General features: G+C 36.3%; 1 protein-coding gene across 13 annotated transcripts in view; it reads right to left on the bottom strand.

Annotated features, from left to right (window-relative positions):
- The window catches only part of CEP112 (centrosomal protein 112), a 445,347-nt gene that overhangs the window by 268,447 nt on the left and 157,482 nt on the right, over positions 1-19,418 (bottom strand). For all 13 annotated transcript variants that reach the window (XR_012130844.1, XM_073235805.1, XM_073235810.1 and 10 more), the window contains one exon: positions 5,329-5,436. Coding sequence is in view for 12 of the 13 variants with exons in the window: in XM_073235805.1 (XP_073091906.1) it covers positions 5,329-5,436 (108 nt within the window). In the remaining variant the exon portion in view is untranslated. The remainder of the gene's footprint in view (positions 1-5,328; positions 5,437-19,418) is intronic.

Raw genomic sequence — 19,418 nt, 5'->3', positions numbered from 1 at the left:
TATTCTGAAAACAAAACATGCACACTTCATATTACAGTTACTGAAAACAACCTCTTTGCCCTCCTAATTCCCTTGAGATGAAAGCGCCATTTGTTTTAACTAGATGAGAGAACTTCTAAGCCAAAAAAAAAAAAAAAAAAAGGAAGAACCCCAAGTACCTTTCACTGAGTCCAGCACACAGTCTGTGAACCCAGGCTCCCCGTACTGGGCCTGGACCCGTGGCCCACGCCCACAGCTTCAGGGCCTGGGTCTCTGACTCTGGCAGCCTCATGCTCAGGAATCTGGCACTTTTCCTGTTGCCTATAGGACCAGTCTGTGCCTTGTAGCATGGCTGCATTCTCTGAGTTAGGTGGTTATGGAAAGAAACAATTTGAAAGAAGTGGAGCATCACCAAATCAGGGACTGCATTTGCCTTGATCACCACCGAGGAACAGAGTGACTGATACGTAGTTAAGGCTCCAAATGATGTATTATGAACTAAAAATGGAAAGCCAAGCCAAAAGACTCTTAAAAAGTATGATAAGGTGAGCAAAAAGAACAAGACCAAGAGGTTAGTAGACACAGACTACCTGTACAATGAAGTGGACACTTACTTAGAAATCAATAAAGCACATGAAAATCCCTTTTGAACAGATTTTAGGAAGACCCACAGATTCACAGTCATTAGCCTCATCTGGGACCTCAAGGTCAGAAAGAAGTTTTACCAAGTTTTTCCAGTTAGATCGGTCACGACATTTCTAAAATGATTTCAAACAATCAGCTCTCACCTATGTAAATCCTCCAGGCCCACAAAAGATCTTGCCTCTTCCTGTCTCACAAAGAAAACGTCCTCGTTTTCCTACTGTAGATCAACAAACTTCTGTGCATCTGTCGTCTCCCCCTCATCTCACCAGTTCCAGCAGAGGCCTGCCCCTCTCCACGGAGGCCGGCACCGCCACCTGTGCCGGGCACCCACCCACACTCCTTGACCTCCTTGGAACCTCTGCGAGTGACATGTCTTCCCGGTTTCCTCTCCCTCTTGCTTTCTCCTATATCCCTTCTTAGTGCAGACTAAATAATTTAAAAGAGGCCTATATTTTTAGGCTATATCACCTAAAAAATCAAGAGAACTAAAAACTGAAATATTTACAGGAGAAACATTGGGAATTGCCTACTATCTGCTCAATATCTCAACTGATCTTAAAATGCCCCAATTGCTTATCTTGAACAATGTACCGTATTTTTACTACTATCTTTGCTACCAAAATATTTTAAGTTTCAAATAACAGTAACTTGTAGAGGTTGGCCTTTCAGTGTTTCTTATAATCATCAACAATAAGCATTTATTCTTTCTGGAGAATTAGACCATTTGTTTATCTGTTGAAGTACATTTCCCTTTAAAGGCTTTGTAGTGAAAAGAGAAGATGTAAAATATAAGATTAAAGAATGATATAATGGGATTGCCAAAAAAATCTCTATAGTTCAGGAAATCCTCGCATGCCTGGTTTGTTGTTTGTTTCCAACTTGAATGAGGTTTGTGAAAAGACAATTGGAATTGTCTCTTTGTTCCAATGGGTTATACAGGAAAGAAACAGGAAATCTTGATGAAAGCTTGGGCTTTACAGGATATTTGTGTGTGTTTATCCCATGTGTTTGATGTTTTTCTCTCTGCATCTGCTCACTTTATGCCTGGATTGGGGCTAAAATATTTTAAAATACCATTTTGCTTTTTCATCTCATTTCATTACAGTTCCTGGCATGATGCTTTCTATATGGCAGGGGCTCAAAAATTAAAACTGAATAAGGAAACTGAGGCCCAGAATGTCACAAGTCATTCCTTTCCTCTGGATGTCAATTCCCTCATTATAAATTGTGAGAACTAGATGGTTTAAGGGCTACTAAAACTTTTCCACCAAAGTATCCCTCACAGCAGAGAAAATGAATAGTAGCCCTCTGGGGGATCTGAGGGCATTGCCTAAAGCAGCCTCTGCAAGATGGAAGTTTCTCTGAAATGTCCTACTTTATCTTAAAAATTCATGAGAACTTTGCATTTTACAAAACAGGAAAGGCTATGTTTGTTTTAATATGACTGTTACCTCAACAAAGTTACTTTGCTTTCCCACAAAATAATCAAGTGAATCCAGCATTCCAGGAAATATGTATGCAGCTTCATCCACCCTGGCAGTTGCTCACCACCCCAGGGATCACCTACCCGAGTGTGACAAACAAGGGCCTGGGTGATCAGCATCTAATTCCCCTTCCAGTGGGGAATGCTCCAGCCATAACACTTAAGATTTTACATTTTATAGAAAAGTTGTCACACTTGCACTTGAATGGCAACTGAGATGATAGGCAGAAGCCCTGAAACGAAGAAATCCAGCCAGACAGGTTTGTAAGTAAATAAGCCAGTGGTGGAGTCAGAGATGCCCACATCTGCCCGGAGACGCACAGAGGGGCTGAGGGTCTCATCGGGCAAAGGTGCGGAAAGTTGGAGGATGTGTGTCTACCTCCATTCTCCCACCATTCCAGGCATTTCTTTCTTTCCGCCTTGATGCCCTCACCCCTTACGCCCCTTACACCCCCCAACCTGTAACTCATACTTTTGCAGATGATTTTCTAAATTGATGAATGGGATTATATATTCAACCCCAATACATTTAATCTTAAGGTCAGCTGTTTAAAGCTTCAGAGAACTGATTTTTGTGTCCTACTTATTAACTACTCTGAACTCTGTATCAGCGGGAAACTTTACTTCTCCGTCATCACCCAGTGACTGACACACTTAGAAATCTCACTTCAGCTACTAGTTATTCAGAGATGGCCCTTAGAAATGCTGCTTAACCACATAAATGTGTTTCTAAACCATACTTTCCCATAGTGCCTTCATGAAGGGTCTTTCAGACAGCTGGGTGAAGTCCAGATATGTACTACATTTACTCTTCACTTACCTACCAGCCTGGCCCCCTGTTCAAAGAAGGAAATGAGCTTAGCATAATGGACTTCATTTTAAGTGAACTTGTTCTGGCTTGTGGGACCACTATTATACATCTATCATTTCTCATGATTAACTTTCACAATAAAAATTTTAACAATGGAGTGGTCAGGGGGAATGCTGTTCCAGTTAATAGAATTTTCTGAGGAAAAAAGGTTTTAAAAAGTCAGTGTATCATCACATGATAAATATTCTAAAATCTAGTAGCTCATATTCCTGCCTTTGTCTTCCCTTAGCGAATTACTGTCTGGGATTTTCTTCCTCAACACTGATTTTAATGAACTGGCCTACAGATATAGGAAGAATAAATTGGGTAAAATCTGCACCAACCTGAGAGATCCTTCTGAGGATTTTTTTATTCTGGTTATACATTTGTACATTTGTGTCATTTACTCTTTTTCATGAAAATGAAATACATAAAAATTAATGCAATAGTGTACGGCCTATTAATAGGATCAACAGGATAAATACTTAATAAGGAAAACCAATTTTCCTTATTAAGTATATTTGACCAAGACTATGCTAGACAAGGCCATATGCTAGACTTCCTTTCCGTGGAACTCTTCTAATTGCTATCACTAAGGAAAATCAAATTCAGTAATTACAAGAAATTAATCAATTTTTGATGTAGTAGGTGGTTAATAACAGATTAAAAATAATGAAAAAAATTACTCAGATTTCCAGAATAAAATGGTTCAAATATTGACTTTAGGAAAAATTTTCTTAACTGTGTGATTAGGCTAATTAACATTTTTCCAGATTTTAAGAAACAAGACCAACACATTAGACAAATAAGTAAAAATAAGACAGATAGTAACTGCACTAGTGGGGGTGAGGATTTAATAATATGTATAACTGTTGAATCACTGTGTTGGACACTTGAAACCAAATTAAGATTGTACACCAATGATATACTTCAATAAAAAAATTTTTCAAATTTATTGATGATTATGTTTTAGTAATATTTTCACTGGGCAGAGATTGTGTGATTGAAAGAGATATTTAAAAGAGAGATAGACATGCATTAAAAAATTAAATGGCATCATCAAAATAAAAGACCACCTCAAGCTTTCCAAGAATTAGCAGAAATACATTTCTTAATAGACAAAAATAAACCAACCCTTTTAAAAATCATAAATAAGAGGCAGAAAAAAATCTAAAACCCCTATGCTTCCCTCTCCTACCCTAAACCTCCCCACCATCTCCTACAGTCAGGACCAACCTCTCTACACTCCCACTAAATCAGCCTTACTGTCATTTTTGTTCCTTAAACCCTCCCAGCTGGCTCTCACCTCAGGCTCTTGGACCTTGCTGTGCCCCCCCACCTGGAATACTACTTCTCCAGAGACCTCATACCCTCTGCGAGGGCTCTTCTGACTACCTGTCCATGCCAGTAGTCCCCTTCCCATCCTCCACCCAACAAGGTCTATGTACACACCTTATTTCTTCTTCATAAATCACTCTTTAAAATTATTTCATGTTTTATTTATTGGCTGGCTGCACCAGAATGTAAACTTCATGAGAAAAGGAGTCTTATCATTCCTGCTTCCCACCCTGCCTCATCCTGGTGAGTGTCTGGTACATAGAATATGCCACCCCCCACCCACCCCGCAGAACTATTTCTTCAATAAGTGAGTAAGTCAAACTAGTGCTCTGACAGGAACAGAACTCAGGAATCACAATAAATGTTTCAGTTGAACATTCATATTAACAAACTGTTAGAAGAGACTCCAGTGAAGAGTAAAAATTCTGTTTCTGGATTTTATTGAAACAAATATTATTTTAATGCAACATGGATGGACCTAGAGGGCATTATGCTAAATGAAATAAACCAGGAAGAGAAAGATAAATACCATATGACTTCACTTATTTGTGGAATCTAAAATTAAAACAAAACAAAACAAACAAAGCAGCAGTAGACTCAGAGACACCAAGAAGTGACTAGTAGTTATGGGGGCAAGGGGGGTTGGGATGGGTGGAAGAAGAGGGTGTGGGGGGTAAAGGGGCACAAAAACTCTCAATCATAACATAAGTTGGTCATAGGGATGGTAGTACAGCATGGAGAATATAGCCAATGGTTCTGTAACATCATCCTGTTTTGACAGATAGTAACTGTACTAGTGGGGGTGAGGATTTAATAATGTATGTAACTGTTGAATCACTGTGTTGTATACTTGAAACCAATATAAGATTGTACACCAATGATACTTCAAGAAAAAAATAAATATTTCATTTATTAGTGATTATATTTAATTATATTTTCATTGGGCAGAGATTATTTGATTCAAAGAGATATTTAAAAGAGAGATAGATAGGCATTAAAAAATTAAATGGCATCATCAGAATGAAAGACCAACCTGTTGCTCATATCGCTGTTTTACATCCTCTAGCTGCCATAAAAACTCCTTGGATTGTTTCTCACGAAGAGACTTGGACCTAGTTAGATCTGCTTCCACTTTTTCCATCTGTAAAATTTAGAAACCAAATATTAAATTGTTTAAACAAAAAATCATATTCCATGCTTTGATGATTTGTCTACTCACTAAAATGACAGATTTTTAAACACCTCACCAATCACAGTGGTGAATTTAAGGTTGACAAAATTATAAAAGACATGTCAATTTTTGATATACTTTAATAGTTTGTCAGGAAAATTAAAATTGGTATATAATTGACTAAATTCTGATGTTAACACATTTTAATGGAAATGTGACTTTAAACATTAAAATATTTATTCAGTATGATTTTATTAAGGCCTTGGTATGTGCTGAATGGCAGAAAATATTTGCAAATCATATATATGATAAGGGACTTGTATCAAGAGTATATAAAGTCATCTTACAACTCAATAATAAATGGGCAACTAAACCCAATTTTAAAATAGGCAAAGGAAATGAAGAGACATTTCCCAAAAAAGACATACAAATGGCCAATAAACATATGAAAAGATGATCAATATCATTGTCATTAGGTGATTTCAAATTAAGACAATAATGACATATCACTTCACACCCATTAGGATGGCTATAATAAAAAAGGGCAGATAATAACAAATGTTGATTAAGATGTGGAGAAATCAGAACCTCATACACAGCTGGTGGGAATGCAAAATGGTATATCTACTTTAGAAGACAGTTCGGCAGTTATTCAAAAGGTTAAACATAGAGTTACCATGTGAATCAGGAATTCTACTCCTCAGTGAGAAATTTAAGCATACATCCACACAGGAACTTATATACAAATGTTCACGGCAGCATTATTCATAATAGCCAAAAAGAGGAAAACACCCAAATGTTTAACAATTGAAGAATCGATAAACAAAATGTGGTATGTCTATGCAAATGAATATTATTTGGCCATAAAAAGGAACGAAATACTGCCACCCATTACAACATGGATGAACTTTGAACACTATGCCCGGTGAAAGAAGGCACTCACAAAGACCATGTATCGTATGATTGCGCTTACGTGAAATGTCCAGAACAGGCAAATCCACAGAAACAGACAGTAGATTGTGGTTGCCTAGGGTGGGACATAGTTTGGGTGATTTGGTTTCTTTTGGGAGTAATGGAAGCCTAAATTGGTTGTAGTGATGGATGTACAGCTCTATGACTATATTAAAAACCATTAAATTATAAATCTATAATAAATGAATTGTTGGCATGTGAGTTATAGCTCAATAAAGCTGTTGTTATTTAAAAAATAATTAAAAGCCAGAGATTCTACCACATTCTATGAGGTCTCATGTGACCTAGTCCCAGTTATATCTCCCAGCTCATCACTGATCACCACCAGTCCACCTGCCTCCTCGCTGGGCCTAAAACATGCTCCGATGTCTCCTTTCCTCTCAGGTATTCTTTAATCACACCAATTAATATAAATATCTTCCTTCTCTCTATGTTCTGGGTCTTAATATCTCTATTTTCCTAGCAAATCATGTTTTTCTCCATAGGATGGAAGTGTTTCAAGTCCGTGTGCTTTATTTATCTATATCATGAGCTCTTGAATAAAAGGAATCATGACTTACATTTATTTTGTATCTTAATTTCTAACTAAATGGCATGATATGCAGAATAAATATGTTTTAAATGCTTAATGATGAATGGAAGGGTAAGAAAATCAAAAGCAACAGAAAAAAGAGAAGGTAAATCAAGGAGGGAAGATCTGGTTTACTTAGTACTTTTAAGACAAAGCTTCATATGAAATTCATTTTTGACTCTTATTTTACTTCAGCATAGAGTGAATATTAAAAACAAATAATAAATATTTAAATAGTTAGAATTTTAAACATTTTAAATAAAAATTACGAGCTATATGTACTCAGCTTGTAAAAAATAGAGTATCTTTCATCAAAAAAACAGCATTATCTTCTATAATCAAGACAGAACAATTTAAAGCACATGAAAAGAACTTCTGTACTAAACATTAAGAAAAATTAAAAGCAAATAATAGCCAACATAAGAAAATGACATATTTGTTTATACTGACCGAAAATGCAAGACCCCACTCCATTCTCCTTCCACAATTCAATGAAAAAATAAAAAAAACAAGTTTTGTAAGGCACTCAGTTTGTATAAAAAACACAGGGTTCTCAGTTGCCATAGATACAAAAGATTCTGCTTTGTAATACATCATTCCATATTCCATTCAACTCCAAGCGCAAAAAAAATAACCACAACACTCCTTTTTTGTGTAACTCTGGCTTCAAAAAGACCTAAAAGTAAAACTTGATGGTCAAATTAGAACAGAAAAGGGCTTGGGTGTATTTCTATGGATGTTTAGAGTTTAAAGAAGAGAGTTAAGTAAGGTGTTGTATTTTCCTTATATGGTGCCTCAGGCATTACTGGAGCTACATGTAAGAGAAAACTCAACATAGCTTAAACCACATAGTCCCTTTATGTTTTCCTCAGGTAAGAAAAAGTTCAGAAATAGTCTGCTATGTTGGCAGTTCAAAGATGTCAGAGTTAAAGTCTCTGCAATTCAACCTTCCCTTAATAGTTGCAAAATGGCTCCTGCAGCTCTGAACATGTGGGAAGGGAAGGGCAAAGGTGAAGGGTAAAGGGAGAAAGGGCAAAGGATACTATTAGCTGAGTCGTATTAGCTTTTCAGAGGCTTTCCTGTTAAGTTCCTGTCAACAGAAAATTAATTATGCTGTTTGTATCTCATTCATTAGAACTACATTAAAGGCAAGCTCCATCTGCAAGGTAAGGGGCTGCAATTTTAAAACTCTAATGTTGCTCTGCATAAAAGCAGGGCTCTCTATTAGTAAGAAAGAGGGCATGGACACTGGACAAACATCTAGCAGACTCTTGTCAAATATGGTTGTAGTAAGTTATTGCTCTTTCTCTAGTAAAGTACTCTTGTGTTATATTCGGAGTAATATGACAGGGATACTCAAGTAATTATATAATTGTAGAAAAATATACAACTGAAAAAATATTTTGTTGTATTTAATACATATTCAGATAAACAACGGAGATAAATAGGTAGGTAGGTAGATTAAGTGGCAGAAAGACAATTATTTCTATGCTTGGCGAAAGACTCAGTAGGAACGAATATCCTTAACAGGAAAAATCAATTCACATACTACTTGATTATATAGTCCTTTTGTGAGAGATGATTATCAGTTGATACAAGACAGAATATGGCTGGTGTCTGTCCTTTCCTTGTTGATTCGTAGGAGTTCTTTTATTCTGGATGTGATTTTTTTGTTCAATATCTGAATTGCAAAATATCTTCTCACCTTGACGTTGCTTTTCCTACTCGTCTTTTGATGAACAGTTTTTTTTTAAATGAACTTAAATTTACAATATTTTGGTTTTTTTGTCCCTTTTTGTTTCCTATCTAGAAAATCTTTACATATGTCCAACTATCAAAACTGTTTCTACATTTTCTTCTAAAAGTTTTATTTTTTTAGCTATCACTTATATATCTACAATCCTGGAATTAATCTTGTGAATGCGATAAAACAAGGGGCAAGATTCTTTTATTTCCTAGGTGAGTATCCACCTGACACGGCAGCACTTACTGAAATGATCTTTCCTTGCACTTCTTCTTTTGACATAAATCAGCTTGATCACGTGCATGAGCCTACTTTTGTGTGGGGTCTCTTTCTTGTATAACAGTGATCACCCTCATGCCCAAACCACACTGTATTAATCACTACAGGTCAGTATTAGTCTCCATCTCCGGTGGTATAAATTCTCTAGTTGCATTCTCCCAGATTGTCTTAGCTATTCCCAGACCTCTGCATTTCCATATCCATTTTAGAGCCAGCTTGTCAGTTTTCCTCACTCCCCCCACCAAAAAGCACTTCCAACATTTTAACTTTTAGAATTTTGTTGATTGTATCAATTAATTTGGGGAGAACTGGCATTTTTAATAACACTGAGTCTTTGAATCCATCCATATGATATATCCCTATATTTAGGTCTTCTTTGGTTCCTCTCAATAATGTTTTCTAGTTTTCAAGACAGAAACCGTGCACATCTTTTGCTAGATTTATCCTTAGGTAGTAAAGATTTCTGGTACTGTGACATCTTTCTCAGTTTATTTTCTATTTGTTGATCGCTGATATATAGAAATAAAATTGAATTGTGCATCTGACCTTATCTTTAGTGACCTTGCTAAATTCATTATCAATAATATTTTAACAAGTAAACATTTTAGAAACTCAGTTACACAAAGCTGATATCCCTCCTCTGTGTTCTCTTAGTGATCTATTTATTCCACTCATTACATCACCTTTTATAATCACATACTTTTATGCATTGATATATGACACAAGTCACAAGCACATCTTAATTTCTGAATTTCCAGAATCTACAACAATGGCTGGCATAGAGCAAGTATTCATAAATTTCTCATAAATGAGTGAAAGAAAAAATTAAGTCTGCCGAATCCTTGGTTAGTTAAGTTAAAAAAACAGCTGAAGTATTAAAAAATAATAATGTTATTACTGTTTCCACAATTAACAACCCTTCAAATCAGCCAGATACAGAGAGAATGACATATTTTATGGTCCAAAGGTCTCAGGTTTTTTGTTTTGTTTTGTTTTTTGGCTTATTTTTCTTCTGCAAAAGAGATTAGTCACTGATGAATACTATTAGAAAGAAGTTTACTTACTACTCAATTAAGCATTTAAGGTTAAAAGCTAAGATTTCTTTTAATTATTTGTTTTGTTTTAATTTTGTTTTCCAAAGCCAAATACTTATACATATGCTTTGGATGTTGTCATTTTGGAATTAATTATCACAACAGCTTCTATTGAAACATTTAAATGTAATTCAAAAAATTTACCTCAGGCTACCTAACTTCATTTAAAGACAAAATTCCAATGTTAAAAGGATAGAGAGATTTCTCTATTATCATCAAAATGTAACTAAGAGAAATTGCTTCTATTTACAGCAAATCTTTTATTATCTTAAAAGTGGTCTAAAAAATACATTTTAAATGACCTGAGCCAGAATGACCCTTAAAGGATATGAGGACAAAGTGTAAGTCACAGTGAGTGGCTTGTATGATGATTCTATTTTTCTTTAAGTCTGTTTGTTATCCATTTAAATTTAATGTCACTAATATATCCAGATGGCACTCTTCCTTCCTTTTACTTGAGAATTTTTTAAATTAAGTCAATGGCAACAATAGGATGATGAACTAAACTTAAAATCTCTAAGAAAGTAAGAAACTGCTAACCATTTCAATTGTACTAGGAGCCGGAAGCAACCTCACTAGTCAACAGCAGCAGGGGTTCAAAATTTGTTTTTATAGCAAACCAATGGGTTTTCCAAGTATAAAGCCAATATGCAGCTGATGACTGTAAAGAAAACGACGTAGAATTTAAAGACAGGTGTTTAGGAGCAACATTTAATGAGGATGTATTTTCAAGAAGAGAAAAGTAAGCTAGAAAATTGGCTCCAGGAGGAACTAGATAGGTGACACCCATGCAATCAGTTTAAAAGATTAAAAAGTTTCACTTTAGAATTGCTGCCAATGCTTCAAAAAACACAGCTGTCTTTTTCGGTCACTTATTTGTTTCACAGAGAATAGGTAAATATAAAACTCAATTTATTTTAAAAATATGATTTTATACATATAAACAGTAGTAGTCTAACAGAGTAAGTATACATTTTCACAATAAAATATGTATATTTTACACAACTAGTTGCTGACAGCTAACACTGGATTTCACCATTGGAGCAAAAACTAGATTTAAGCATCTTAAATGAGATAAAAAGTTCTCAAAGTGAAAGAAACAGTGTGAAGCAATTTTTTTTTTAAGTTTTAGTCTGTTTCATTTTTTCCCATGGGCCTTATTTTTGAAACAGCAATTTACCTTCTAAAACAAACTCAAAGCTCTTATTTTTTAATTCAAATTCTCATTGTCTGCTGTCTGCTGCAGTTTCCAAATGGAAAAGGATGCCCTAAGCTCTGCTGGCTTTTACACAAAAGATCTTAGCAAGAAGAGAAAAGAGCAGTTCAAAACACCACCAGCAAAGGAAGCCTGTTAAAAATACAGAGTATGGAAAAATCCAAAAACATTATGATTCTCCAAATAATGAATCTGCTGATTGATTTTCTTTAAAAATTTGAGCTATATCCTACTTTTTAGCCAACCAATAATCTGAAATAGAGGACTTCCAGTTGACCATGTTCTGACATAAACATTTTATTTATTTAATGTTAAAATTGATCATGCAAGAATTGTTTGATTTGTGAATGAGCTTCACTATAAGGATTCTGTTATAAATGGGGTTCCCTATTATACTCACACCAAAGGTGCTTTCTGTTTCAGAAACTCAACTGCACTTGGCAAAACTATGTGATTGAAACCATGGAAATACATTTCTTCAGCAGAAAATAATTATAAGAGTTTCCTGCTCATCTGTTGCCACCACTACTGCTTTTCAAGGAACCTGAAAAGCACATTAGATCTGGTGGTGATTGTTCACAAAGACAGGACACAGATACAGGGTATGTGGGGGAAGAAAGGGGATCCCAAAGAGTGACTGCATGAATTTATATGTCAATTTGGGGAAAGGGCCACCTTGACAATACTGAGTTTTCCAATCCAGAAATGTAGAATAGCTGTCCATTTATTCAGATCTTGTAACATGCCTCTCAGCAATATTTTATAGTTTTCAATGCATAAGTTTTCAAATGGTTTCATTAGCTTACTTGTAAATATTTTATTCTTTTTGATGCTATGGTGAATTAAATTGTTTTCTTGACTTCATTTTCAGGTATTTCATTGCTACTAAATAGGAGTATGACTGATTTTGTATATTGATCTTGCATTCTGAAAACTTGATTAAATCGTTTGTTAGTTCTTGTATTTCTCTTATGGATTTTGACCATATCCAGGTCATCATGTCATATGAAGATATTCACGTCATCTGAAGATATTTGGACTGCTTCCTTTCCAATCTGTATGTTTTTGTTTCTGTTTTTGTTTTTGACCTTAGTGCATTGGCTGGAATCTCCAATAAAATCTTGAATAGAGGTGGCAAAAGCAGGTATCTTTTCCTTGTTCTTAGGAAGAAATGCATTAAGTCTTTCAACATTCAGTGTATTAGCTGTAGGGTTTTCATACATGTCCTTTATTAGGTAGGGTAAGTTCACTTCTAGTTTTACTTCGCCAAGAATGTTTTTTTTTTTTTGAGAGGGCATCTCTCATATTTATTGATCAAATGGTTGTGAACAACAATAAAATTCTGTATAGGGGAGTCAATGCTCAATGCACAATCATTAATCCACCCCAAGCCTAATTCTCGTCAGTCTCCAATCTTCTGAAGCATAACGAACAAGTTCTTACATGGTGACCAAATTCTTGCATAGTGAATAAGTTCTTACATGGCGAACAGTACAAGGGCAGTCATCACAGAAACTTTCGGTTTTGATCACGCATTATGAACTATAAACAATCAGGTCAAATATGAATATTCGTTTGATTTTTATACTTGATTTATATGTGAATCCCACATTTCTCCCTTTATTATTATTGTTATTATTTTTTTAAATAAAATGCTGAAGTGGTAGGTACATGCAAGATAAAGGTAGAAAACATAGTTTAGTGTTGCAAGAGAGCAAATGTAGATGATCAGGTGTGTGCCTGTAGACTGTGTGTTAATCCGAGCTAGACAAGGTCAATAAAACATCCATGGATGCAGAAGATTTCTCTCAAAACAGGGGGGTGAGATTCTAGGCCTCACCTCTGTTGATCCCCAATTTCTCATCTTATGGCCCCCCTGCGACTGTGCCCGTCTTAGGTTGTTCCTCCCTTGAGGAATCTTACCCGTCTCTGGCTAACCAGTCATCTTCCGGGGCCATACAGGGAAATGTAAAGCTGGTAAGTGAGAGAGAAGCAACATTGTTTGAAAAGGTTAGCTTTTTACTTCTTTGCAGATTTATGCCCTGTGGCTTCTATGCCCAGCATTTGTCTTGAGGTATCTTTACCACTTGGAAGAATTATGATACTCAGTAAATTCGATATGAGGCACGAATTCTATTTAAGGGTTGTAATTAGGAAGGAAGAAGAAAAGCTATACAAGTAGCAGGTGGAAGAAAACATGGGAAGATTGGTTATTTCTTTGACATATCTTCTTGTAGAGTAACTTAAGCATTACTAATTTAATTGCACACACACATTACCATAATAGGAATAAAATTACATAACCAAAGCAGACCTACAATTACCAGCCATCTCCAGTGATACCAAGAAAACCAGTTAGGCACCCTAAGCATTTGTGAAAACTTATCTATGATATGATGGATATTGTCAAACTGTACTTGAACAGTCTGAGAGAAATCAGACAAATTAAAACAACCCATTCCTGGGAACTGTTCACATCCCATATGTTCTTTTAACAGTAGATAGTCTGTAGTTGTAAGATTTTGGAGTGCTACAACTTGCACTTCTCCTAGTTCTTGGCTGAGTTCCAACAGTGTAGATCCAGTCAAATTTGTTATTTTACTGTATGCACAGGCCAGCTGAGATATCTCCTTCTTCATTCCAATGGCAAGTCCAGGAACCGGTGGGATGAATGCAGCTACGACTGCAGCATCGCCTGGATCTTTGTTGAGGTTTTGTAATGATCATCTTCTGGTATGACTCTTCCAGAGAGTGCTGATGTTGGAAGTTCTTCTTCATATCGTATCTTAGTTCATTTTCTGGGTAGCCAAATTAGGCTTTGATCCTCTGTATAAACACAAACAGACCCTTTGCCCACACTTTGATATGCCCTTTATACCATTGTGTAGAACTCATTGGAGGTCACCACACAGGAACTGCTTTTTTTTTTTTTGAGAGAAAGGAATATTATCAGAAAAGTATACCTCCATAGTTGATAATCTGACACCCTTTAAGTGATCAAAATTAAGGATATTTAAAGCATGCATTAATCATTGATTTACAGTTAGTTTTATCCTATCAGGGAGTAATCCTCCTTTTCTTTCTTTCTTTTTTTTTTTTGTTATCATTAATCTACACTTACATGAAGAATATTATGTTTACTAGGCTCTCCCCTATACCAGGTCCCCTCTATAAACCCCTTTACAATCACTGTCCATCAGCATAGCAAAATGTTGTAGAATCACTACTTGTCTTCTCTGTGTTGTACAGCCCTCCCCTTTCTCCCACCCACCATGCATGCTAATCTTAATACCCCTCTTCTTCTCCCCCACCCTTATCTCTTCCTACCCATCCACCTTCCCCAGTCCCTTTCCCTCTGGTACCTGTTAGTCCATTCTTGGGTTCTGTGATTCTGCTGCTGTTTTGTTCCTTCAGTTTTTCCTTTTATACTCCACAGATGAGTGAAATCATTTGGTATTTCTCTTTCTCTGCTTGGCTTATTTCACTGAGCATAATACCCTCCAGGTCCATCCATGTTGCTGCAAATGGTAGGATTTGCCCTCTCCTTAAGAGTAGTATTCCATTGTGTATATGTACCACATCTTCTGTATCCATTCATCTACTGATGGGCATTTAGGTTGCTTCCAATTCTTGGCTATTGTAAATAGTGCTGCGATAAACATAGGGGTGCATCTGTCTTTCTCAAACTTGATTGCTGCGTTCTTACGGTAAATTCCTAGGAGTGGAATTCCTGGGTCAAATGGTAGGTCTGTTTTGAGCATTTTGATGAACCTCCATATTACTTTCCACAATGGTTGAACTGATTTACATTCCCATCAGCAGTGTAGGAGGGTTCCCCTTTCTCCACGGCCTCGCCAACATTTGTTGTTGTTTGTCTTTTGGATGGCAGCCATCCTTACTGGTGTGAGGTGATACCTCATTGTAGTTTTAATTTGCATTTCTCTGATAATTAGTGATGTGGAGCATCTTTTCATGTGTCTGTTGGCCATCTGAATTTCTTTTTTGGAGAACTGTTCAGTTCCTCTGCCCATTTTTTAATTGGATTATTTGATTTTTGTTTGTTGAGGCGTGTGAGCTCTTTATATATTTTGGATATCAAGCCTTTATCGGATCTGTCATTTTCAAATATATTCTCCCATACTGTAGGGCTCCTTTTTGTTCTACTGATGGTGTCTTTTGCTGTACAGAAGCTTTTCAGCTTAATATAGTCCCACTTGTTCATTTTTGCTGTTGTTTTCCTTGCCCGGGGAGATATGTTCAAGAAGAGGTCACTCATGTTTATGTCTAAGAGGTTATTGCCTATGTTTTTTTCCACGAGTTGAATGGTTTCATGACTTACATTCAGGTCTTTGATCCATTTTGAATTTACTCTTGTATATGGGGTTAGACAATGGTCCAGTTTCATTCTCCTACATGTAGCTGTCCAGTTTTGCCAGCACCATCTGCTGAAGAGGCTGTCATTTCACCACTGTATGTCCATGGCTCCTTTATCAAATATTAATTGACCATATATGTTTGGGTTCATGTCTGGAGTCTCTAATCTGTTCCACTGGTCTGTGGCTCTGTTCTTGTGCCAGTACCAAATTGTCTTGATTACTATGGCTTTAGAGTAGAGCTTGAAGTTGGGGAGTGAGATACCCCCTACTTTATTCTTCTTTCTCAGGATTGCTTTGGCTATTCAGGGTCTTTAGTGTTTCCATATGAATTTTTGAATTATTTGTTCCAGGTCATTGAAGAATGTTGCTGGTAATTTGATAGGGATTGCATCAAATCTGTATATTGCTTTGGGCAGGATGGCCATTTTGACAATATTGATTCTTCCTAGCCACGAGCATGGGATGAATTTCCATTTGTTAGTGTCCCCTTTAATTTCTCTTAAGAGTGACTTGTAGTTTTCAGAGTATAGGTCATTCACTTCTTTGGTTAGGTTTATTCCTAGGTATTTTATTCTTTTTGATGCAATTGTGAATGGAATTGTTTTCCTGATTTCTCTTTCTATTGGTTCATTGTTAGTGTATAGGAAAGCTATAGATTTCTGTGTGTTAATTTTGTATCCTTCAACTTTGCTGTATTCTGATATCAGTTCTAGTAGTTTTGGGGTGGAGTCTTAGGGTTTTTTATGTACAATATCATGTCATCTGCAAATAGTGACAGTTTAACTTCTTCTTTACCAATCTGGATTCCTTGTATTTCTTTGTTTTGTCTGATTGCCGTGGCTAGGACCTCCAGTACTGTTAAATAACAGAGGGGAAAGTGCGCATCCCTGTCTAGTTCCCGATTTCAGAGGAAAAGCTTTCAGCTTCTCGCTGTTCAGTATAATGTTGGCTGTGGGTTTATGATATATGGCCTTTATTATGTTGAGGAACTTGCCCTCTATTCCCACTTTGCTGAGAGTTTTTATCATGAATGGATGTTGAATTTTGTCAAATGCTTTTTCAGCATCTATGGAGATGATCATGTGGTTTTTGTCTTTCTTTTTGTTGATGTGGTGGATGATGTTGATGGATTTTCGAATGTTATACGATCCTTGCATCCCTAGGATGAATCCCACTTGGTCATGGTATATGATCCTTTTGATATACTTCTGAATTCGGTTTGCTAATATTTTGTTAAGTATTTTTGCATCTACATTCTTCAGGGATATTGGTCCGTAATTTTCTTTTTTGGTGGAGTCTTTGCCTGGTTTTGGTATTAGGGTGATGTTGGCTTCATAGAATGAGTTTGGGAGTATTCCCTCCTCTTCTATTTTTTGGAACACTTTAAGGAGAATGGGTATTATGTCTTCTCTGTTTGTCTGATAAAATTCCGAGGTAAATCCGTCCAGCCCGGGTGCTTTGTTCTTGGGTAGTTATTTGATTACCGTTTCAATTTCTTTGCTCGTAATTGGTTTGTTAAACTTTTGTGTTCCTTCCTTGGTCAGTCTTGGAAGGTTGTATTTTTCTAGGAAGTTGTCCATTTCTTCTAGGTTTTCCATCTTGTTGGCACATAGGTTTTCATAGTAGTCTTTAATAATTCTTTGTATTTCTGTGGAGTCTGTCGTGGTTTTTCCATTCTCATTTCTCATTCTGTTGATTTGTGTTGATTCTCTTTTTCTCTTAATAGGTTTGGCTAGAGGCTTATCTATTTTGTTTATTTTCTCAAAGAACCAGCTCTTGGTTTCATTGATTTTTGCTATTGTTTTATTCTTCTCAATTTTGTATATTTCTTCTCTGATCTTTATTATGTCCCTCCATCTGCTGACTTTCGGCCTTATTTGTTCTTCTTTTCCCAATTTTGATAATTGTGATGTTAGACTATTCATTTGGGATTGTTCTTCCTTCTTCAAGTGTGCCTGGATTGCTATATCCTTTCCTCTTAGGACTGCTTTCGCTGCGTCCCACAGACGTTGGGGCTTTGTGTTGTTGTCATTTGTTTCTATATATTCCTTGATCTCTATTTTAATTTGTTCGTTGATCCATTGATTATTTAGGAGCATGTTATTAAGCCTCCATGTGTTTGTGAGACTTTTTTCTTTTCTTTGTAGAATTTATTTCTACTTTTATACCTTTGTGGTCTGAAAAATTGGTTGGTAGAATTTCAATATTTTGGATTTTGCTAAGGCTCTTTTTGTGGGCTAGTATGTGGTCTATTGTGGAGAATGGTCCATGTGCACTTGAGAAGAATGTGTATCCTGTTGCTTTTGGATGTAGAGTTCTATAGATGTCTATTAGGTCCATCTGTTCTAGGGTGTTGTTCAGTGCCTCCATGTCCTTATTTTCTGCCTGGTGGATCTATCCTTTGGGGTGAATGGCATGTTGAAGTCTCCTAAAATGAATGCATTGCAGTCTATTTCCCCCTTTAGTTCTGTTAGTATTTATTACACATATACCGGTGCTCTTGTGTTGGATGCATATGTATTTTGAATGGTTATATCCTCTTGTTGGACTGAGCCCTTTATCATTATGTAGTGGCCTTCTTTATCTCTTGTTACTTTCTTTGTTTTGAAGTCTATTTTGTCTGATATTAGTACTGCAACCCCAGCTTTCCTCTCTCTGTTGTTTGCCTGAAAAATGTTTTTCCATCCCTTGACTTTTAGTCTGTGCATGTCTTTGGGTTTGAGGTGAGTTTCTTGTAAGCAGCATATAGATGGGTCTTGCTTTTTTATCCATTCTATTACTGTGTCTTTTGATTGGTGCATTAAGTCCATTTACATTTAGGGTGACTATTGAAAGATATGTACTTATTGCCATTGCAGGCTTTAAATTCATGGTTACCAAAGGTTCAAGGTTAGCCTCTTTAGTATCTTACTGCCTAACTTAGCTCGCTTATTGAGCTGTTATATACACTGTCTGGAGATTCTTTTCTTCTCTCCCTTCTTATTCCTCCTCCTCCATTCTTCGTATGTTGTGTGTTTTGTTCTGTGCTCTTTTTAGGAGTGCTCCCATCTAGAGCAGTCCCTGTAAGATTCCCTGTAGAGGTGGTTTGTGGGAGGCAAATTCCCTCAGCTTTTGCTTGTCTGGAAATTGTTTAATCCCTCCATCATATTTAAATGATAATCATGCTAGATACAGTATCCTTGGTTCAAGGCCCTTCTGTTTCATTGTATTAAATATATCATGCCATTCTCTTCTGGCCTGTAAGGTTTCTGTCGAGAAGTCTGATGATAGCCTAATGGGTTTTCCTTTATAGGTGACCTTTTTCTCTCTAGCTGCCTTTAAAACTCTTTCCTTGTCCTTGATTCTTGCCATTTTAATTATTATGTGTCTTGGTGTTGTCCTCCTTGGGTCCTTTTTGTTGGGAGTTCTGTGTATTTCCGTGGTCTGTTCGATTATTTCCTCCCCCAATTTGGGGAAGTTTTCAGCAATTATTTCTTCAAAGACACTTTCTATCCCTTTTTCTCTCTCTTCTTCTTCTGGTACCCCTATAATATGGATATTGTTCCTTTTGGATTGGTCACACAGTTCTCTTAATATTGTTTCATTCCTGGAGATCCTTTCATCTCTCTCTATGAGAGCTTCTATGCGTTTCTGTTCTCTGGTTTCTATTCCATCAATGGCCTCTTGCATCTTATCCATTCTGCTTATAAATCCTTCCAGT

The sequence above is a fragment of the Manis javanica genome, chromosome 4 (genome assembly GCF_040802235.1).
Source record: "Manis javanica isolate MJ-LG chromosome 4, MJ_LKY, whole genome shotgun sequence".
In the NCBI taxonomy this organism is placed as follows: Eukaryota; Metazoa; Chordata; class Mammalia; order Pholidota; family Manidae; genus Manis; species Manis javanica.
This window is presented reverse-complemented; position numbering and strand designations above follow the sequence as displayed.